Genomic DNA, 22917 nt, shown 5'->3' on the forward strand with positions numbered 1-22917 from the left:
ATCAGTCTCATTTCACAGTGGATTCCAGGCCTGGTTACACAGTGAGATCCAGTCTCAAAAACTCAAAAATCACGACAGAGATGATGTTAAAAATCTACCAAATTAGATTATTAGAGGAATTAGGATGCACTGATCCAGAATAGTCAAACGTGCTTTGGCTTCATCTGGGAGCATGCTAAAATAAAATATCTCCAACCCAGGCTCAATGAATCAGAACTTGCATTGTAACAAAATCGCCAGGTACCTACAACGCGGTTACTTTTGAGTATCTGTGAGCTACGCTATCTGCGAATGTAAACTGGAAGGCTATAAATGCATGCATTGTCGTTGCTGTATGTCATACACGTATGTTGTTTGTCATACATCTCCAGTCACAGAAACTAGAAAAATGAATCTGCTTATATGCCCATTAACAAATAATGGATAATAAAATATGTGCTTGTACATAATAGACTATTATTCAGCTGTAAAGAAAAGTGAAATTCACAGGAAAATCGATATAACTGAAACATATTACACTGTGAGTTACCTGGCCAAGAAAAACGAGTGCCACAAGATCTTTCCTATGCAGATCTTGGATATTTAGATTTATGTGTCTAGTTCGGGATGTCTGTAGAGGTCAGGAAGTTAGAAGGGGCTCATGGGGGTGGGTCTTCAGGGAGTTATGAATAGCACAACATTAATGACAGGGAAAAGAGGAGGAAATACTGGGGGCTAAAGGTTTAAATGAGGATGGACTGAGGGTGGGAGAGGGACAAAGTAGAGGGAGGAAAGATTTAAATCAATTGTGGGTATGGAGAAGAAAAAGAGAGTAAGGGTTAACCAGAAAAAGAACATGTCGAGGTCCAAAGCTGTGTACGCTAATTTAAAATGTTTGAAGGGGGTTCGAGTGGAGGACCTTAATGGATGGGCAACCCTGCTCCCAGACGCCGTGTTATTAAGTAAAAATCACTCTGCTGGATGTGGGATGCCTTCCTAGGCATTACTGATCAGGGAGGCTCCAGCTGTCCCCAAAACAATACAAGCTATTGCCATTCCTACTGGTTACCTACCAGAACTAGATAGAGAGACCATATACCTAAAGACATCACACACTATGCTTGTAAGACATAGAAAAACCAAGCTAGCAACCTCCTGCTGCTGGCTAAGTTCTATATTGTTGGAAGGTACTATGTAGGCCATTGGGTGAGAGAAGTCATCAACAGTATTTCTTACCTGTGACGGACCACACATGTCAGGCAAGATGTCCTCACTGGTACAAAAGAGGCTTCAAGTTACGAGTGTACAGATAACTGATTGGCTCTGAGGTCCACTCCCAAGAGAGAATTCATTCCGGGTGCAGCAAACATGATCAAAAGCCCGTGGTGCAGGGGGTCACGGGCCTAGAGAACGTACCATTGCTGTTTTCCCAACTGAACACACTGTCAAGCCGCTTTCTAAATGTTTGTGTTTAGACCTATCAACTAGCACTGCTCTCAACCTTGGTCAAGGAAGTTTCTTTCTTCAGTGGGCAGCAGTTAAACGCAGAGATTCATAACAGGTCAAAGTGGTAAGAAAAAGTGACTGTTGATCATTCAGTCCTTAAAGGGCATTCATATCAACACTCAACCCAAGCCTCAGGGACCATCACAGAAGAGAGCATGAGAAGAATGGAAGAGCCAGAGAATGGGGAGGGACATTGTGAAATGCTATCTTCTGGCATGGGCATGGTTGCTGCATTCACGAATTCACAGAGGTTGTGGTTACCTGAAAAAGACCTGCACAAGACCAAGAGCTGGTCAACATTCCATCGTGGATGGGAGAGGGGCACCTGAGGTCCTTCTTCTCCTGAGGAGCTACAAATAGCTGGAAGCTGGGGAGATAGACATCTGGGGGAGGAAAGCCACAGGCAAATTGTCCACGACACAGTAAGTAACACCAACCTGTACAGATATTTAATTTAATATATATATTAATAAAGCTCTGCTGCCCTTACCCTCATTTCTAAGTGCCCCATTCTGTATCAGGTACAAATAACAGAATCCTTCACGGCTATTTAAACAGAAAAATAGTTAAGCACAGATTAGGACTGACTGGAGAAGTACATCCATGCCCTTGACTTCACTGGACTTGCTGCCGGCACCTGACGTCACTATGCAACTATCACCACAATTAGTTATTCTGCCAACCATCAGGAAGGATGGAAACCCCAACACACCCTGCCTTCTCACCTTACTCTCTTCAAATCAAAGTCTTACCTGTTTGTGTGAAGCCTGAAGTCAGCCTTGAGTGTAGCTGAAAGGGCAATTGGGTGATCTGAGTTCTAACTTCTAGACTGTGATAGAATCAAGGGAATTTCTACAAATATTAGATCAGATTTTTCAAGGATGGGAGGCAGCCCTGAAAAACATCTGCCATTTGCTACAATCAACAAGATATTCTAAAGGAAGAAAAGCAAAAGGTATAATAATGATGTATCTGGAATCCTGTCATTTGCTTAAGAAGTTTCTAGAGAAGCAGGTAACTATTATCTCCAGGGAAGGAAAATTTATACTCAGAGGTAGAAAGAAGACTTAATTATCCCTGTGTATTCTGACTAAGACAGACACAGTGCAAAGGGAGCAAGAGACAGTTCCTGAGACAGAGGGAAACAGCAGCCATGTCTCTGCGGAAAGCCTTGTTACTCCTGTTATCACTGGCCTTCATCCAGGGCCCTGCAGATGCCTGCCCTTTCCACTGTGGCCAGGGGGGCACTTGAGAACTTGCCTGGGCATTAAAGAGTGTGCTAGTCACCCTGTGGAGAGGACTCCAGTGAGAAAAGCCCATTCTGCACTGTCACAAAGAGCGAGCATGTTCTCTTTACACGCCTGTGTACATCCCAAGGACGCCGTGAGGATAAAATTCCAAGTGTCTGCTGTATTCCTTGCTTAGCTGCATATTTAAGCTAAAATCTTGATGTAGAAACTTACATTGAGTAAGATCCTATTCGTGTTAACAAATAAAACCATCAGTCAGGAATAACAGGGCAGTGTTCTCAATCTTCTATGAAAATCAGTGTGCAATTAAACTTCAGGGCATACCCAGTGTACCGGAAGCCTCAAACGGGTTTATGAAAAGTTTGGGCTAGTGAGATGGCGCTTGCCACACAAACCTGATGACCTGAGTTTGACCCCCCAGAACCCACATGAAAATCTGGATGTGACTCACATCTATAGTCTCAGCACTCCTTTGGCAAGATGGGAGGCAGAGAGAGGAGAGTCTGGTAGAAGCTTGTATAGGCGGTGCAGTGACAGTGAGAAACTATGCCTCAAGATCAAGGTGGAAGGACAGCAGACTCCCATGAAGTTCTCCTCTGACTACACATGTGCCATCTCTCTCTCTCTCTCTCTCTCTCTCTCTCTCTCACACACACACACACACACACACACACACACACACACACATCTTACTTAAAAACCTGTCAAGGTTTCGTCTGAAGCTTAAAGTTCTGTCTCAGCCCTTTTAGGTACCCTGCATGGGTAGATAATGCTCCTCCCAGAAAACATGGGTTATTAAGTGAAAATCCAGTGACAAATGTCGGAGACGTCTGTGGCTATTTCTGTGTGCCTTGTTGGAAATAGAGGTTCAGAAATCCCCGAGGTGATACAGTCTGTTATCGCTCTTGGCTGCCCACCAGAACTGCATGGTAAGACCCTGTTGCTGAAAATACCACACGTTTGACTGAGAAAGCAATAGGTCAAACCGTAAATCACCTGGAAAGTTCTTCCTTGCTGTCTGGAGCTTTCCCAGCACTGGAGGGTGCGATGCGGGCTTCTGGGAGAGGAAAGCCATCAACAGACTTGTCCAGCTGTAGACCCTGAATGCTATATTACCAAAACGTCAGGTAAGATGTGCCCACTGGTACAGCAGTGACCTGAAAGTTACGGAGGCAAACATCAGCTTACTGATAGCCTCTGCCACACGGTGGAATTCCTGTCAGGTGCAGCCGATCAATAGCCCGTGGCTAGGGACCCTAGAAGAAAACATACCTCTGTTTTGCTAATTAAACATATTGCCAAGCTGCCGCCTAAGGACTTCTGTTTATACCCATAGATGAGTGCTGCTCTCGGCCTTTCGTCAGAGATGCTTCTGTTTGCAGAGGTTAGTACAGAAACTCTGACAAGACTAAGTGGCTATTGAGTGATGAGCCCTGAAAGGTACATCTATATCCCAGGGGACCCCAGGATCAGGAAACACAGTAGAAAGAATGGGAAGGAATACTATAAAGTGTTATCTTCTGAATATGGCATAGCCGTGTCGCTCATGAACTCACAGCAGCTGTGATTACATGTGTGCTTTCGAGGATCCTACTTAAACTCTGAGAGAGTCACTGAGACAGAAGAAAAATATGTGAAAATAGAGTAACTTGCTAGGAAGAAGAAGGGCTTTGGTGGAAGTGAGAAAGTAGTGGGAGAGGCAACTGTGACATTACACATTAGACACATGTGTGAAGTTTTCAGACCAGTAAGGAAATACGTCACATCTGTCTGAAGCCTCCTCTCATGCCCTGCCTCCACTCCGGGCACAGGCAGAGTTAGACATCTCTACTTTCTATTCCTCCACGTTGCACTTAAAACTTTTAGGTAAGCCACCGAGTGTCTTCAGTTTGTGCTACCATGTCTAGATCAGCATCTAGCCAGCACAGGGACTGGGGAAATAGACGGGCAAATGAAATTCCCTGCTGATTAATGCGTACGAATTAATGAAAGCCTCCGTGCTGATTCTGCTCGTGCTATAAAGGAGGGAACGGAGGTGTACGTGTGGGTGGGAGTGGGTGGGAGTGTGGACAGGCATATCGGGGTGTGTATATGTGCATATGTGGGGGGTGTATGTGTGCATGGGTGTGTGGAAGGGTGTGAATGTTGAAAGTCCATTTTGTAATCTATTTTGTATGTGTGATCTTAGACCCATTTCAGAAAACTTAAAATAACCAAGTGAAAAGTAAAATTTTAAATCACAATCTTGGATACATACTATGGATGAAAATCACAAATATATTTAACCAAAGACAGACACAAAACAACACATACGAATCTGTTCCACTTAGATGAAGGGCAAAGACTGCAAACTGCCTGAGGAGGGCGAATAGCTTTTGATTTACCCTGGTTGACCGTCGGTGGCTTGTGGCTGGGCCCTGCAGCCAGCCACACCACCATGAGGGCAAAGAAGCAAAGCTCTCTGGGATACTCTGCTATACTCCCTGGTATACTCGGGTATATTCCAAACATATATAGATGCCCAAGGTCTGTGCATATTCACTGGGAACAGTAGAGCCAGGTGACAGCCCCATCTCGACGGCTGACTGTATGAAATTAGGAACTTCGCCTGTCCTAGTTAGGGTCACCATTGCTGTGCTGAACACCATGACCAAAGCACCTTGGGGAGGAAAGGGTTTATTTTGCTTACACCTCCACATCTCAGTTCATCATCTAAGGCAGTCAGGAGCGCTTCATTACCACCCCACCACCTCACCATCCCACCATCCCAATGCCCCACCTCCTCCCCTACCCCACTATCCCTATCATCCCCACTACCCCAGCACCCCAGCAACCCACCAACCCACCACTCTACCCTACTACCCCACCCCCACTCTCAGGCAGAGACCTGGAGAAGTGTGTCCCTGCCTTCTTAGAGAACCCAGGACCACTAGCCCAGGGGCGGCCCCACACACAATGGCCTGGGCCCTCCCACATCAATCGCTAATTAAGAAAATGCTCTGCAGGCTGGCCTGCAGCCGGATCTTATGGAGTTGATCTCTTAATTAAGGCTACCTCTTCACAGGACCCTAGCTGGTGCTGAGCTGATATAAAAACTAGTCAGCACATCCCCTAAGTTCTTGATTAACTGTAAAATTCATTTGTTAGTGCTGGGGAAGAAACTCAGGGACAAGCACTCTGCCACCGAACTGCATCCTTTGCTCTAAAAATCCTGTACTTGTGATAAAGCTCAGGTGATATTTATTTATTGTTTATTTACAGGAGACAGAATTCAGAGTGTTATGCATGTTGTGAAAGCTCTGTGCCATTGAGCTACACCCTCAGCTTTTTTTTTAGAATTATTTTTTAATTTTTATTTTTTATATTAATGACAATTTATTCACTTTGAATCCCAGCTGTAGCTCCCTTCCTCATCTCCTGCCATGCCCCTCTTCAAGTCCACTGATAGGAGAGGTCCTCCTTTCCTTCCTTCTGATCCTAGCTTATCAGGTTTCATCAAGATTGGCTGCATTGTCTTCCTCTGTGACCTGGCAAGGGGGAGGTGATCAAAGAACCAGCCACTGAGTTCATGTAGGAGACAGTCCCTGTTCCCCTTACTAGGATACCCACTTGGATACTGAGCTGCCATGGGCTACATCTGTGCAGGAGTTCTAGGTTATATCCATGAATGGTCTTTAGTTGGAGTATCAGTCTCAGAAAAGACCCCTGTGCCCAGATATTTTGGTTCTTTTGTTCTCCTTGTGGAGCTCTTGTCACCTCCAGGTCTTTCTTTCTCCCCCTTCTTTCATTAGATACCCTGCACTCTGCCCAAACTTTGGCTATGAATCTCAGCATCTGTTTTGATACACTGCTGGGTAGATAGTCTTTCAAGGCCCTCTGTGGTAGGCTCCTGTCCTGTTTTCTGTTTTCTCCTTCTTCCAATGTCCATCCTATTTGTCTTTCTGTATAAGGATTGATCATCTTACCCAGGGTCCTCCTTCTTGCTTAGCTTCTTTAGGTGTATAGATTTTAGTATGTTTATCCTATATTATATGTCTGATAGCCACTTATAAGTGAGTAAATACCATGTGTGTCTTTCTGCTTCTGGGATGGCTCACTCAGGATGATCTTTTCTAGACCCCACCATTTGCCTGAAAATTTTGTGATTTCCTTGTTTTTTAATTGCTGAGTAGTATTCCATTCTGTAAATGTACCACAATTTACAATTTACAATTACAAGTGTCCATTGTGTAAATGTACCACAAATGTACCACAATGGAATCTGTATCCATTCCTCAACTGAGGGGCATCTGGGTTGTTTCCAGCTTCTGGCTATTACAAATAAAGCTGCTAAGAACATGGTTGAGCAAATGTCCTTGTTGTATACTTGAGCATGTTTTGGATATATGCCTAGGAGTGGTATAGCTGGATCTTGAGGTAGCATTATTCCTAATTGTCTGAGAAAGTGCCAGATTGATTTCCAAAGTGTTTGTACAAGTTTACATTCCCACCAGCAATGGAGGAGGGTTCCCCTTTCTCCACATCCTTTCCAGCATGTGTTGTCACTTGAGTTTTTTATCTTAACCATTCTGATGGGTGTAAGGTGAAATCACAGGGTCATTTTGGTTTGCATTTCATTGATGACTAAGAACACTGAGCATTTCTTTAAGTGTTTCTCTGCAATTCAGTATTCCTCTACAGAGAATTCTGTTTAGCTCTGTACCCCATTTTTTAATTGAATTACTTGATTTGTTGCTTTTTAACTTCTTGAGTTCTTTATATATTCTGGATATTAGCTCTCTGGTGAAGATCCTTTCCCAGTCTGTAGGTTGTCGTTTTGTTCTGATGACAGTGTCCTTTGCTTTACAGAAGCTTTTCAGTTTCATGAGGTCCCATTTATTGATTGTTGATCTTGGAGCCTGTGCTGTTGGTGTTCTGTTCAGGAACTTGTCTCCTGTGCCAATGAGTTCTAGGCTCTTTCCACTTTTTCTTCTTAGCGATTTAGTGTGTCTGGTTTATGTTGAAGTCTTTGATCCACTTGGACTTTAGCTTTGTGCAGGGTGATAAATATGGATCTATTTACATTTTTCTACATCTAGACATCCAATTAGACCAGCATCATTTGTTGAAGATGCTGTCTATTTTTCCATTGTATGGTTTTGTCTTCTTGGTAAAAAATCAAGTATCCATAGGTGTGTGGGTTTATTTCTGGGTCTTTTGTTTGGTTCCATTGATCCACCATTCTGTTTCTAAGCTAGTACCATGCAGTTTTTATAACTGTTGCTCTATAGTACAGCTTGAGATCAGGGATGGAGATACCTCCAGACAATCTGTTGTTGCACAGGACCATTTTAGCAATTCCGGGTTTCTTGTTATTCCATATGAAGTTGAGAATTTTTCTTTCAAGGTAGAGAATTGTATCTTGATGTTTCTTCAAGGTAAAGAAAAGTATCTTGATGGGAACTGCATTGAATCTGTAGATTGCTTTTGGCAGAATGGCCATTTTCACTATGTTAATCCTACCAATTCACCAATCCATGAGCATAGAGATCTTTCCATCTTCTGATGTCTTCTTCGATTTCTTTCTTCAGAGACCTGAAGTTTTTTCAGAACAGGTCTTTCACTTGCTTGGTCAGAGTCACACCAAGGTACTTTATGTTATTAGTGGCTATTGTGAAGGGTCTAGTTTCCCTAAAATTTTTGTCTTTGATATACAGGAGAGCTACTGATTTTTTTTTTTTTTTTTTTTAGTTAATTTTGTATCCAGCCACTTAGCTGAAGGTATTTATCAGCTGAAGGAGTTCTCTGGTTGAATTTTTGGGGTCGTTCATGTATGTTATCATATCATCTGCCAATAGCGATACTTTGACTTCTTCCTTTCCAATTTGTATCCCCTTGATCTCCTTTAGTTGTCTTATTGCTCTAGCTAGGACTTCAAGTACTATGTTGAAGAGATACAGAATCACCTCCAGCTTTTAATTCAAATTTAAAATACTTTTAAACCAAAACAACTCCTAAATATTGTGATGTTCAAACAAAAACAAAGATTTGACTTTAAATCTCAGGATATTTTCAATTTAAGAAGTTAATGTCAGATTTACCTCATCGGTGCACATACATACCTAAGGTCTCCTGAGGCATAATGCAGGCATAATGCATGAAAGTTTCCCAAGGAGTCTACTCATTTCCTTTTTTTTTGTTTTTTTTTTTTTTTGTTTTTTTTGTTTGTTTGTTTGTTTGTTTGTTTGTTTTTCCTTTCTACTTATTTCCAATTATTTCTAATTAAAGAACTACTATATCCCCAGAGTCCAGCCCCGGGGCCGGCACAGTAAACATCCAACCAAGTGCATGCTAAACCGGAGAGGGGAGAGAGCGGGGAGGTGGGAAGGGGAGGGAAGGGAGAGGGAGGATGTTCAACAGACTGTTCATTACTCAAAGTCACACACACACACACACACACACACACACACACCCTTCCTGGGCCGGACGGCAGCTGTCTGGGTGGCACAGCCAACAGGAAAGTAATAGATGACTGCCTGAGGTGACCCATGCAGGAGTGCTCTGATCAGAGGGGGCCTTCCTCCTCCCCCACCCCACCCTTTTGGAAGACTGATATCACCCTCTTACTCAGAGGTGAATCACATGGGTGCATGGCACCTGTCTGATCAGGCTTGCTCCAGAGCTCTGCATAAGCAGACAGTTGCAGACAGTTGCAGACAGGAGGGGATTCTCCCGGGCCCCCGGGCATCCGTGATGAACTTACCCAAGGGGCAGGGAAAACCACTAGGCTTTGAGCCGGGCCAAGGAGCGGAGGGCTTCAGGGTAGCTAGAGCCCTAGAGACGGCCAGGAAACGTCATATAAAAGTGGGGGCGGGAGGCGTGGAGTGTGTACCTGGCTGCTCGGCTCCTGCCCGGAGCAGCCCTGCGGCTCCCTTCAGCCCTTCCTGCATCTGCAGCCTTCGCCTGCGAGCAAGACCTAGCAGGCCGGGCTTGGCGTGCCCCCGCCTGCCCGGCGCGCTAGCCTACGCCGCGACGGTGCGGCCCGGGGACGCGGACCTCGCCTGTGCGCTGGGCGGCGGGCTCCCCGAGCTCACACCGGGTCGCGAGGTCCCCGCGGGGTCGCCCGGGCCCAGCGCAGCCCGGGGCGCTCCCGCGAGAGCCCTGCTGTCCACGCGCCGGCTGCAGACCGGACGCCGCGGGCTCCCCGGCAGGTGAGCTCCGGAGCTGCGGAGGGAGCGAGCGGGGGCGCCGGGCTGGGACGCGCGCCGCGGGCACTGGGGAACCCTGCCCCCGTCTTCGGTGCAGCCCTGTGCAGTTCAACCGCTGCTGCGTTGAAATGATTTCGTCTGGGTATGATCACCTTCTCGGGCCCGGGAGTCTGAGCGCTCAGAGAAACTTCTGTCCAGAGCGGGCAAGAGGCAGGTGGCTGGGCACCCAGTAAGCCGAGGACCCCAGACACCCTCAAACCCACCGTCCCGCTTGTAGTCCGGGATTTCTCCCCTTGAACCGGGCGGGTACGACCCTCCCCCGGGAAGGTAAGTCCCAGGTGCCTTGTGGCCTCCTATTTTAGTCTCCTCGGGTGCACTTCCACCGGCTCAAGCTCCGCGCACGTAACGACTTGTTAAAGATGGGAACCGAAATGAGATAGAGGAAAGGAATGTGGGGGAACTAGGCTGTCTTCATTTTAGGAGGAATTTTCGTTGTAAAGGATCTGCCCATTGTCTACACGAATGTTTTAATCGCTTGGGTCAGGAAAACTAAGGACCCTGTGTCTGAAGGCCCAGGAAATGAGCAAAAAGAAATCATCCTTTAAAAAAATAACCTTATTTACTTACGTGCCTCAAAAAAATAGCATTTTGGAGATTTTAAGTCTTTTCCATGTCGAGTAGGTTTGTGTGTGTGTGTGTGTGTGTGTGTGTGTGTGTTTTGGGGGGGTTGTTTTGTTTTGGGGGGTTATTCTTGGGAAGGTTGTTGTTTGGGTTTTTTGTTTTGTTTTGTTTTTGTTTTTTGTCTCTTCACTGCTGATTTGTTTATAGAAATGATAGATGTTGTTAAAGGTTAAAATTTCATTCATGTGTTAAAAGTTTTCTCTCCTGATAGAGTAAAAGGGGGATGGATCCTTATTTGGGTCCCTCGACCTTAACATGATTTACGTAAGTGGCCTGCCTTCCCACAGCCCAGGTTTCCTGGTTCTGAAGTGGGTGTTGGGAGTGAAGGAGCTGGTTCCGGGGTGGTGGCTGGTGCAGAGAGCAGAAATGCCCCTGCAGGCTGAGGAGGGGCATTTCTGGATCACTGAATGATCACCGAGGATCACTGAATGCCAGCAGTCGCCCTGAGGGCCTGTGCCCAGAGGCTCTGCGCCCCTGCGCCACACTGGCGGGGTTCTTCTGGTTGTACAGCACTCCCGAGCCCTGGAGCTTGAGTTAAACGCTGTAAATCTGTCCTAACCACGTTCAGGGGCGCAGTGGCCCATCGATGCGTGCTAGTGAGTGCATCTGGTGTATCTCTGAGATTCGCTTAGTGCTGGCAAATACCCCCTCTGAAATGAACACGTGGTGGTGTTACATTGGTGGTGTAATTACCCGTTATTTTCTTGTTTTGTTTTGTTCTCTGGTTTGACTTTTTATTACAGGTTTTTCAGCCACTTGCATTTAACATTCTTTTTTTTATGATGAAAATGTTTGTAATTTCTTTTTTTTTAATAAAATCATGACTTTTTTTTACTATGTTTTACAACTATGATATGATTCCCAATGGATTTCTTTTTTTTTTCTTTTTCCGATGTTTTTTTATTAATTACAGTTTATTCAGTTTGTATCCCTCCTGTAGCTCTCTCCCTCCTCCCCTCCCAGTCTCTCCCCCTTCTCCACCCATGTCCCTCCCCAAGTCCACTGATAGAGGAGGTCCTCCTCTCCTTCCTTCTGATCCTGGTCTATCAGGTCTCATCAGAAGTGGCTGCATTGTCTTCCTCTGTGACCTGGTAAGGCTGTTCCTCCCCCTCAGGGGGAGGTGATCCAAGAGCAGGCCAATCAATTCATATCAGAGACAGTCCCTGTTCCCATTACTAGGAAACCCACTTGGACACTGAACTGCCATGGGCTACATCTGTGCAGGGGTTCTAGGTTATCTTCATGAATAGTCCTTGGTTGGAGTATCAGTCTCAGGAAAGACCCCTGTGCCCAGATATTTTGGCTCTGTTGCTCTCCTTGTAGTACTCCTGTCACCTCCATGTCTTTCTATCTCCCCCTTTTTCATAAGATTCCCTGCACTCTGCCCAAAGTTTGGCTATGAGTGTCAGTATCTGCTTTAATACCCTGCTGGGTAGAGTTTTTCAGAGGCCCCTGTGGTAGGCTCCTGTCCTGTTCCCTGTTTTCTCCCTCTTCTGATGTCCATCCTCTCTGCCTTTCTGAACGGGGATTGAGCATCTTAGCCAGAGTCCTCCTTCTTTCTTTAGGTGTACAGATTTTAGTATGTTTATCCTATATTATGTGTCTAATATCCACTTATGAGTGAGTATATACCCTATGTGTCTTTCTGCTTCTGGGATACCTCACTTAGCAAGGACATTTGCTCAACCATATTTGTAGCAGCTTTATTCATAATAGCCAGAAGCTGGAAACAACCCAGATGTCCCTCAGCTGAGGAATGGATACAGAAAGTGTGGTACATCTACACAATGGAATACTACTCAGCAATTAAAAACAAGGAAATCATGAAATTTGCAGGCAAATGGTGGGAACTGGAAAAGATCATCCTAAGTAATTATCCATTATAATGAAAGCAGTGCCCTTCAGACATCATTAAATCTCAGTTTTGGGTCTGCTGTGAAACGGGTTCTGAATTGGACGTCTCTTCTTTTCACTTGCCTGCTGTCACTCAGGGGGTGAGCCACAAAAGCTCCCTGGGTTTCCGAGGCTCTGGCTCTGTCCCACACTGCTATAAGATGCTCTGAGGTTTCCAAGTCTCTGGCTCCCACACTGCCATAAGATGCTCTGAAGTAACAGTACAGAAGCCTACCACAGAGGGTCTCTGAAAGACTCTACCTAGCAGTATATCAAAGCAGATGCTGAGACTCATAACCAAACCTTCGGCAGAGTGCAGGGAATCATATGAAAGAAGGGGGAGTTAGTAAGATCTGGAGAAGACAGGAGCTCCACAAGGGGAGCAACAGAACCAAAAAATCTGGGCACAGGGGTCTTTTATGAGACTGTTTCTCCAAACAAGGACCATGTATGGAGATAACCTAGAACCCCTGCTCAGATATAGCCCATGGCAGTTCAGTGTGCCCAAGTGGGTTCTCTAGTAAGGGGAATAGGGACTATTTCTGACATGAACTCAATGGCTGGCTTTTTGACACACACCCCCAAGGAAGGAGCAGCCTTGCTAGGCCACAGGAGAGGACATTGCAGCCAGTCCTGAAGAGACCTGATAAACTAGGGTCAGATGGAAGGGGAGGAGGACCTCCACTATCAGAGAACTTGGAAAGGGGCAGGGAGGAGATGAGGGAAGGGTGGTGGGACTGGGAGGGAATGAGGGAGGGGGATATGCTGGGATACAAAGTAAATAGCCTGTGATTAATATAAAAAATAAAAATTATTATTAAAAAAAAGATGCTCTGAGATGGGGTGTCAGGGTGATGAGCGCTGCCTGGTGAATTTGAGTACAGTGGGTCGGTCCCTCAAGATAGGCCTTATGAAGCACCGGCTTCTCGTAAGTTATCTAACATAAAGACATGAAAAGGATTCCTCACAGTTGTTTACATGGCCTTATTTAAGACCCTTTAAAAGCCCAAAATGGCAGTGTCATTTGAGCCAACAGCTCAAATTTTGTTGAAGTTGTCTGCCTTGGAATGTGATGTTTCTAAAGCCACCAGATCATCTCAGTCTGAGTTCTGTTTGTTTCCTTTCCTGTCAGCACCTCCAGTTAGGAGAAAACCATGAGTTTGAACTTGCTAAATTTTGTCCTTTCAGTCATTTTTTTTTCAATCCTTTGCCAAAAATGTATCAAAAAACATTGTGAAGCCATGAGTGGTGGCACACATCTGTCTTGTCAGCACTTGGGGGGCTGAAACAAGAGGAATGTGGGTGAAGGCAACAGAGTGACCTTGTCTCAAAAAAAAAGCATCTTAATACAATTTATGCATCAATTATTGTGTTTTAAAATAGTGGCTTGCTTTGGGAGAGAGGCATATAGCTAAGTGCCAAGATCATTTGACTAGAATCACAAGACGCTGGGTTAGATACCCAACACTACAGAAAGAAGGCATTAGTTTAAGTAAACCAAATACACAATATTTTCATAATAATATATAACATAATAATATGTGACATAATAACAGTAGTTATTGTCATACACCTATAGCATCATGCACATTAAGGTAAGATAATGACTGACAGACAGTTATCTTCCTGACTTTTTATTTTAGGGTTCTTGTACCAAAAAATGTCAATAATACTGGGATGAATATAGTAACACTAACACTATATTCAGACATACTGAAGAGAAGACTTTAGTGGGAAATGGTTTTAGTAGAAAGCTTCCTGAAACTGACTTTATTAAAGTATAGTTTATATACAACAAAATGTGTTGAACTGTTACATTAAAATCTTTACACTTTCTCAGACACAAACTATATTTCAGTAAAGATGTAAGTTAGTTTAAGATCTCATGGAGGATTGCTATGCTTTATTGTGTTTTGTCAAAATAGTTCAGAGAAAGTCAAGAAAAACTAGTAGAAAGAGGAAAATCAAGATTGATGTGTTGCGTGGGGGGAAAAACATACCCCGTAAAGAAAAGAATATACAGAACTTTAGTGCATTGGGATTATTTTTTTTTGTTAGGATCCTAATTTAGTATCTAGGAACCCTGCAGAATTCTTTAAACAAGAAGCTAAAATAAAATATAAAAATGAAAGGCAATGGCTTTTCACTGAGAGCCTGCTGCCCCTCCACTTTCCTCTGCCATTCTGACCTGTGCTTGCATTTGGTCCCTGAAGACGCCTGCCCGTGCCACAATGCTGTCATCCAGTGACTTTGGAGCTGCATCCTGGGAGCTTGTGGTCCGAGTTGACCATGCAGATGAGGAGCAGCAGACAGATGTCACGCTGAGGGTGTCTGGCGACCTGCATGTTGGAGGAGTGATGCTCAAGCTGGTGGAACAGATGAGTAAGTCATTCCTTCTCCAGGGTTTTTTCTGTGTTTGAACCCCCTGTGTCGCTTCACCCTTCCACGGCTGGCCCTACATTTCCTGAGAGCTTATTCCTCTTCCCCAGCCCTAATTTCTTCCAGGAAGAGAAACAGGAACCATGCAAGGGCTTTCAAGTGAACCCAGCCACCACTGTAAAAGCTTGAGTCTTTGGTGACAAACCAAAACTCTCAAGAAGGTAGAATGCTATACTCCTAAAAGGCCAAGGGCCTTCCCACCAGACACCCACAGCGATCTTAGGTGCCACGGAATTGAACTCCTGAGTCCGTGCTCTGTAAATACTTGATAACTTCATGCTAAACCCAGCTTGCTGTCAATGTGTCATTTCGCACTTCCGAAATTAATACAAAATTAATAATACAAAAAAAACCCTTTGCATTTATTTGAGGCCTAGGATGCTGGCTTCTCATTTTTACTTAGACAAAGTTCTTTTCTAAGTGCATCGTAAATGGAAAACAATGTGCACATAGAAAAGCATGCCTGTAAGGTTCCAGTCGGTGAACGTCTGTACTCACATGGCCATCACCCAAATCGAGAAGGAACGCCCCCGCCCCCCCCAAGCCCACCCTTGCTATCCACTCCCCGCCACTGCTTCACGAAGGACAACCACCACCCTGGCCTCTCGTTCTGCTGTTTTTGAATTTCATGTAAATGTACTCATAAAGGATATACAGCTGCTTTCATTTATTTAATTTTATGTTTGAAAGAAACCCATACTGTTACATATAATTTGGGTTCATTTAGTTTCATTGCTAAATAATATTCTATTGTGTGAACCTACTATAATTTATCTACTTATCCCTTGATGAGCATTTTAGTCATTTCCATTTTGTTTTATATTAGTAGTAGAGTATACGAACATTTTCTCTTGATAGACATTTCTGTTGAGGATTGTATTAGTTTATTTCATTGTTGTTATAAGAAAAATACTGAGGCTAGATGACTGTAAAGAAAAGAGGGTTATTTTGACACATGGTTCTGGCTTTCAAGACAGCAGAAGGTATCATATAACATAGGAGTGTTCATGCATGTGTGTGTGAGAGAGAGATAGAGAGAGGGGTGGGTTCTCCTGCCTCTCCTCATAAAGCCACTAGATTCAACAAGAGAGACTGCACTTTAATGATCATACCTAATTCTGCTTACCTTCCAAAGGCTCTGTCTCCCAACATGTGGTCAGATTAAGCTTCTACCCTTTTCATTCCTAACATCAGGGATCAAACCTTAACTCAGAAAGCCTCAGGGGTCATGCAGACCATCTCCCAACCACAGCAAATATTTTCTATACCGCAAAGAACAATAACTGATTCATTGCATTCCAAAATAGTTTGATGCCTCTGCTAATAGCATTGAGAGAAGGGTTTTCTAATTCAAGAAGAGGCAGAGTTCACCAAGAGAGAAATAACAAGTAAATTAAAGTGTTGAAGTCTCTGGAGGCCAGCATGGTCTACAGGGCAAGTTCCAGGACAGCCAGAGCTACACAGAGAAACCCTGTCTCCAAAACAAAAACAAAGTTGATGTCTCTTAACAAAATGAAAGATTGAATTGACTTCATACTGATTGCATACATATCAGAGGGAAATCTCACCTCCGATAGTGATGGTGAAGGGAAGTCTGGGTGTGGACGCTGACCCTGAGCAGAGAGCGTTCGGCTCGGGTAAGCACAGGTGCTTTGCAAGCTGTAAATAGAAAACTGCTGGAGAAGCAGGACATAGCTCACAAGAACTTTCCGCTTGTTGGACTGTCCCTGTTCCCGTGTGATCCAGTAGTGAAAGGATCGTCTCTATAAAAGACTAGACTGATTAAGCCATCCAGATTGACTCACAAAGGGTTTGGGGTTTGTTTACCATTCATTAGAACAATACTTTTGTTTTCATGATACTTAAATGTAAATGAGGGTAGAGTTCAGACACCTTTTCTTCCCTGCCCTCCTGGGAGACTTTGGAAGGAAGTTAAGAGCTGTTGAGCCTTGAACCATAAAGAGATTGTCCGCTACCCACTCGCTTTGAGTAGACGGCTCAGCCTCCTCTCATACTCGTTACTGTTTTCCACTTTTGTAGACATCGCCCAGGATTGGTCAGACTTTGCTCTGTGGTGGGAGCAGAAGCGCTGCTGGCTTCTGAAAACCCACTGGACCCTGGACAAGTGTGGAGTCCAGGCCGACGCCAAGCTCCTCTTCACCCCGCAGCATAAAATGCTTCGCCTTCGCCTACCCAATGCCAAGACCGTGCGACTGCGAGTCAGTTTTTCAGCTGTGGTGTTTAAGGCTGTTGCCGATATCTGCAAAGTGCTGAGTGAGTTCCCTGCAGGGCCCCCTGTGCCCTTTTAGACTCTTGGCAAAGGAACACAGGAAAATTACTTGTGCTTTCTGCCCGCCTCAAGCATTGGCTGTAGAAGCCTCCTCTACCCGGAAGTTAAACTCCGGGCCCAGTTTCAGACGCCACAGCCCTTCAAGTGGAATGAAACAAAGGGAACACTATTTGCATAAACCAGAGTCATTTCCACAGGCTTACAATTAATTGTTCAAATGCATTTGTAAGGAGAAGTGGCCGTGTTAAGAGTGCCTCCCCAAAGTCCTTTCTCCAAACTACACTCCGATTTTTAAGAGAAACAAAAGAACGGGAGTTTTGTTGCACCGTTCATTGTGACACACTGAGTAGTCTCTGTCTTTAATTCCTTCATTGGTATTTGGCTCCTGAAGCAGAAAAGTTCTCTCTGGGAAGAGAGCTTATTAGCTTATAGAGCTTGCCTTAGCAGTCCCTAGAACCCATGTTTTTAAAAAGGCAGGCGTGGTGCCAGACGCTTGTAACCGCAGCAGTGAGGAAGCAGAGACGGGCGGATCGCTGTGAGGCACTGGCCAACCAGCCTGCCTCCTTGGCAGGGTCTGGGCCAGTGAGAGACCCTGTCTCCTGGAGAATGGCATCCAAGGAGGATGTCTTCTAGCCTCACACACGTGTGCACACAGGTGCACGTGTACCCGTGTACACACAAATATCTGTACATGCACACACACACACGTACACACAAAATCACTTGTGAGTAGAAGCCTAATCTCATTTTTGTTTGGAATATGATCTGACGTAGCCAAGGCTTACCCCAAACTTGAAATCCTCCTGCCTCAGCCTCAAATCTACCGGGATTGCCTACATGTGCTGCCAGGCTCATCTAATGAATGTCACGGAGACAATGCTGCTCTGACTTTGTTTTCCTTTATGATCCGCTGTACAAACAGGGAACTTTGTGCCATGCGTGGTCGTGTTTCCTGTGTTTTGAAGGCGCGTGGGTGCCCTCTTTGGTACCAAGAATGTCCTGCACCACCCAGCGTGTGAACAGAGAATATTATGTACCCACTGGGTATTCACTCTGTGTAGCTGCTTCATTCATTCACTCCACAAATGCCCGTTGAGCCCTGCTGTGCAGCAGCCAGGGTGGTGGCCGGTAGACACTGTGATGAAGATCGCTGAAACCTTGCCCTTCGAAGTAGGCAGAGATGGATAGCCAGCAAGGAAAAGAGGAGTGTTAAAACGGAATGGGAGGTACAGCAAATGAAGGAAGTATTCACAGGTTTAGGAAGGCCCATGTTAGGACATTGGGGGTTCTGATGGCCTGAAACGGGGTTAGAACTAACTCGGGGTATCAGTGTCTGGCACACACCAGCTGTCCAGTTTAGTGAACCAACCGATACCTGGAATACCCCATTGCAGTGTCCCTGACATGGGGTAGGCAAATGTGAAACAAAAGGACACGTTGTTGCTGTTGGTAGTGTTCTAGCGAGGATTCCCACACCAAGTAAGCGATCAAAACAAAGGCCTTTCCACACCCCAAAGGGACGAGGTGACACATCACAGCTAAGGCAGAGCAGTCAGGTGCTCTCTTCTCTAACTGTGGCTTTGAAGACATGCTAACAGAGCGCTCTGCTCAGCATCTCTTCCATCTAACAATCACTGATAACTCAGGTAGATTCAGCTGTATGGCAGTTTCCCCCGAAGAGGACAAGAGGAACAGATCTTAGGTGGAGCTTGGCTTTGTTGCTTTTTGTTTAACACTTACACTGTAATATTTAAGTTGTCAGATGTGTATAAAACATACATTTGGGTTGGTTCCGGGTGTCTTTTGTAGCCTGCTAGTCAGACATCCTGGGTGATGGGGTGAGCTGGCCTCCGCAGGCCAAGCAGTTCATGAACTGAGTGGATGAGAGGACTAAGAGAGCAGTACCAGAACCCTTAAGGCAGCCGCTTCTGTGGATCTTACCTGAAATTAAAGCTGCTCGGTGTGTTACCAGCAGTTCTGACCACGGCTGCACTCTGGGATGAATCAGGGAAGGGTTATCACAGCTGGTTTCTCCAGAAGCTGACTCTGGGATAAGGGATCTAGAACTTAGGTCCTGATGCCAGGAGAGACTGTGTGGAAATGATTGTAAACATTCGTCTTCCAGTAAGAGTCTCATGCTGTGGGCAACCAGGACCCCCGGAAGGCAGTGTAGACACAGGCCTCTGGTCTGTCCCAGGAGGGTGAAGGTACTAAAGCAGAAGCCTACCACTGAAGGTTCTTTGTGGGGAGCACGAATCCCCCCTCCCGTGGACTGTTGGAGGTGGGCGGTGCAGAACGTGGCTAGCAGCCATCACAAGCCCTCAGCAGACCCCCGATGGTCTGAGACATTGGAAGTCAGGTTGGCACACATTAAACTGAGAAGACTCAGAAGGCAAGGCAGGACGTGAGGACACGGCCACAGGACGTGAGGACACGGCCACAGGACGGGCGCTATGTAGAAGAGAAGATTGCAGTCAGTGGTCCACAAAGAAAAAGGACGCCCCTTGTGGTGATTCACAAAACCAAAGAGAGACAGAAGTAGGAGAGGAAGAATAAAAGGGGAAATTGTTAGCTCATGGGTAAGAGAAGAGCCGCAGAGCGCTGACCGCTGACCGTGGTTGAAGCTGACTGGTACACCTGTGGTGAGGGCATTGTACCATCCCCTTTGCTCTGGGCGTATGTCGAGTATTTTCATCACAAATTAAAACACAAACTCTAACTTGCACTAGACTGAAAGGTCTGCCACTTCTTGCTGACCCTATCCAACCTGAGGGTCTTTGTTCCTTCCTGGTCTTTCCACTCGCTGCCACGGTCCCCTGAGACCTGTCAAACACACAGAAGAGCTGTGAGTCTCAGAAGGAGTTCTTTTTCTTTTTCATTTTCTTGCTTTTTGTTTCTGTTAGTTGTTACTTTGTTTTATTTCAGATATTAGACGGCCAGAGGAACTTTCATTGTTAAAGCCTTCTGGTGACTATTCTAAGAAGAAAAAGAAGAAAGACAAAAGTAGTAAAGAGCCAGTGATCGAAGACATCCTGAACCTGGAAAGCTCTTCAACAAGCTCAGGTTCCCCAGGTAAGGGGCTGCTGTTTCAGCTTGTGACTCCAGACCCCAAAGAAAAATAAGTCTCCCTCCTCCCCTGCCTCCTTCCTTCTCCCCCTCCATTTACATAGCATTTTGTGAACTGACTGGATGAGAGGGTCTAAAGGAGTCACACCAGCACCCTTAAAGCAACAGAGGGGATCTGTGTCTCTCTCTCTTCCTCCCCCCCACGGCCCCACTTTCTCTCCAAGCAAAGAAGAATCAACACCATTGAAGGATCAACTGACAAGTTGAGAAGGGACTGTCTAGCAGTTTCGAAATGTCTTAAACTTGGACTTTTCTGTTAGTTGTGCATAGTAACTCGTGGTTTTAATTGTGTACCTTATGTTGTAAAGTGCTAGTACATATAGCCATAAATTGAGGGTGAATAAAAGTAAATTTTAGAAAGAAGGTAATTATTTAATTATATTTCTCTTCTCCTGGTTTGTCTTTGTGTTTTTTGTTGGTTTTGTGCAGGAAAAGCAGGTAAAGACTTTGAGAAGGTATGCCCTTTTCTTCCTATATCAAAACAACTTCACTAGCTTTCTTGTATAGCATATTCCAATGCAAATAAATAAATAAAAGGGGGACTTAGGCAGTGTTCAGAGTAGCCAGGTAACAAGGTATTGGGTTCTTAAAAGTAGCAAACAGGACTCTCTGCTGTCTGGGACATTCTGCATCTGTGTTCTCAGTCCACTGATAGCACGGGAAACAAGAGAACTTTGAATGACTAGAAAAGACTAAAAACCAACAAGGTTTCACCTATCAGAAAGTTTCTCTCCTTGCCTCATAGTAAGCCCCGGCTTGTACAGTAAGACCATGACACCCACATACGACCCCATCAGTGGGACGCCAGCCTTATCCACTATGACTTGGTTTGGTGACAGCCCTTTGGCGGAGCAAAACTGCAGTGTTCTGGCCTTCAGCCAACCTCCTCCATCGCCAGATGTGCTCGCTGACCTGTTCCAGCCCCGATCTTTGGTTGACAAAGCCAAGATGAATGCAGGGTAAGGATGGGGCTCCATCTTCCTCCTGTCTGAGCTGGCGTTCATACTAAGAGATGTGAAAAAGATGGGAACTATCTAATTTTTAAGTTAATGGGCATGAACATGTGCCTCTTATCAAAATTAGGAGGTTAGGAGGGGGGGAAAGATGAACACAGACTATGGTGGTCTCAATATCTTTAAAGGGTGACAAAAGTGTTGTATTCAAATAACTTGATGTGTTACCATCCATGACTCTGGCTCGCACTGTCATAGGTGTGAAAGAGTGTTGGGGCATAGAGAGTAGTATATGCGCATGGTGGCCTCTGTGGCCCTGTTAGAGACATTGAAGGTGGTCAACCCAGTTCACGCTGTATTTTATAGAACACCGCTTCTCCCCAATTAAGATGAAGATGTGACATTACTCACACTTAATATGCAGTAGCCACATCTGGCCAGAGGTTAATGCACTGCACAGCATATATGACTCTCCCCGTCACCACAGAAGGGTCTATCAGGCATGTCCAACCCATAGCCCATGGGTCACACGTGTACAAGATAGCCACAAATGCAGCCCAACACAAAATTGCAAAGTTCCGTGAGTTATGAGTCTTTAATTTGTAACTGTTGTACAGTTCTTTATGATGAACTTTGCAGATGACAATGCCGAGTTGCTTGGCACAGGCTGGACACTGGCTAGGTTAGACCTAGCTCTGGGCTGACCACAGTGAAGCAGCAGGGCAGGCAGGCAGGCACAGACTTACAGTGTGGCTCCACATGGAGCGGTAGCCACGCATAAATCATCAGATGATTCGCTGAGAGGTGATTCCTAAATCATCTGCTACACTAAAGTAATGACAGACATGGTGGTACATGTCTGTGATTCCAGCACTCAGGAAGTTGAGAAGGTCCCATGTTCAAAGCCAGCTTGGACTACAAGTGAGATTCTTTCTCCAAAAATAAGGCAGGGGTGGGGGGGAGGGGGAGAACAGAAAGGAAAAGAAAGACATACTAGATATCAGTTCCCATCGTTCCTTCACTTTCATGTATCATTAAGAATATTTTTCTCTTAAAATGATAAGGTAAAATGCAAATATGTGTGCTCACTGCTTTTGCTGCCATTGCTTACCCTGTCCGTGTTCGTGGATTTATTTGAAGTGCAATATGCCATGTAGCACCATGGGGGGGGGTGTAAAGTGGGTGGTTTTAAACCCTAACCTGTTGCTTCCTAGTTGGCTGGATTCCTCCAGATCCCTTATGGAGCAAAAAATTCAAGAAGATGAGCAGCTGCTGCTAAGATTCAAATACTACACCTTCTTTGACTTGAATCCTAAAGTAAGAAATTGTTCTTTTGCTTCATTTTGTTTTCTTGTTGTGGTGTGGTTGAGAGCGTGTTCTTACCAGCGAGCTAGGACCACAAGGCGGCCCACACAGACTCTCCGCCAGTGTTAGAATGTCTTTGGGGAAGGCGATCATCTCAGTAAGGACCCCTGCTCTCTACTAGGTTATAAATGGTAGGTTTCTACGATTTCCAGCATAGAAGCACTTAACCTTATACGTTACTGTTACAGGTTATTACTTCCTGGTTGGTTCTAAAGAAAGGTTGGAAACCACCTCAATGTCCGTCGGTA

General features: G+C 45.1%; 1 protein-coding gene across 2 annotated transcripts in view; it reads left to right on the forward strand.

Moving 5' to 3' along the window:
* Positions 1-9783: 9783 nt before the first annotated feature.
* The window catches only part of Fermt1 (FERM domain containing kindlin 1), a 39268-nt gene continuing 26134 nt past the window's right edge, over positions 9784-22917 (forward strand). Inside the window, exons 1-6 of one of the 2 annotated variants that reach the window (XM_021651307.2) lie at positions 9784-9925; positions 14710-14878; positions 16976-17209; positions 20151-20297; positions 21097-21310; positions 22519-22621. In XM_021651307.2, coding sequence (XP_021506982.1) covers positions 14728-14878; positions 16976-17209; positions 20151-20297; positions 21097-21310; positions 22519-22621 — 849 coding nt within the window. In that variant the 5' untranslated portion in view covers positions 9784-9925; positions 14710-14727. Of the gene's footprint in view, positions 9926-9988; positions 10250-14709; positions 14879-16975; positions 17210-20150; positions 20298-21096; positions 21311-22518; positions 22622-22917 lie in introns of those variants that run through there. The other variant, XM_021651296.2, reaches the window with a different exon arrangement.

The sequence above is a fragment of the Meriones unguiculatus genome, chromosome 18 (assembly GCF_030254825.1).
Source record: "Meriones unguiculatus strain TT.TT164.6M chromosome 18, Bangor_MerUng_6.1, whole genome shotgun sequence".
In the NCBI taxonomy this organism is placed as follows: Eukaryota; Metazoa; Chordata; class Mammalia; order Rodentia; family Muridae; genus Meriones; species Meriones unguiculatus.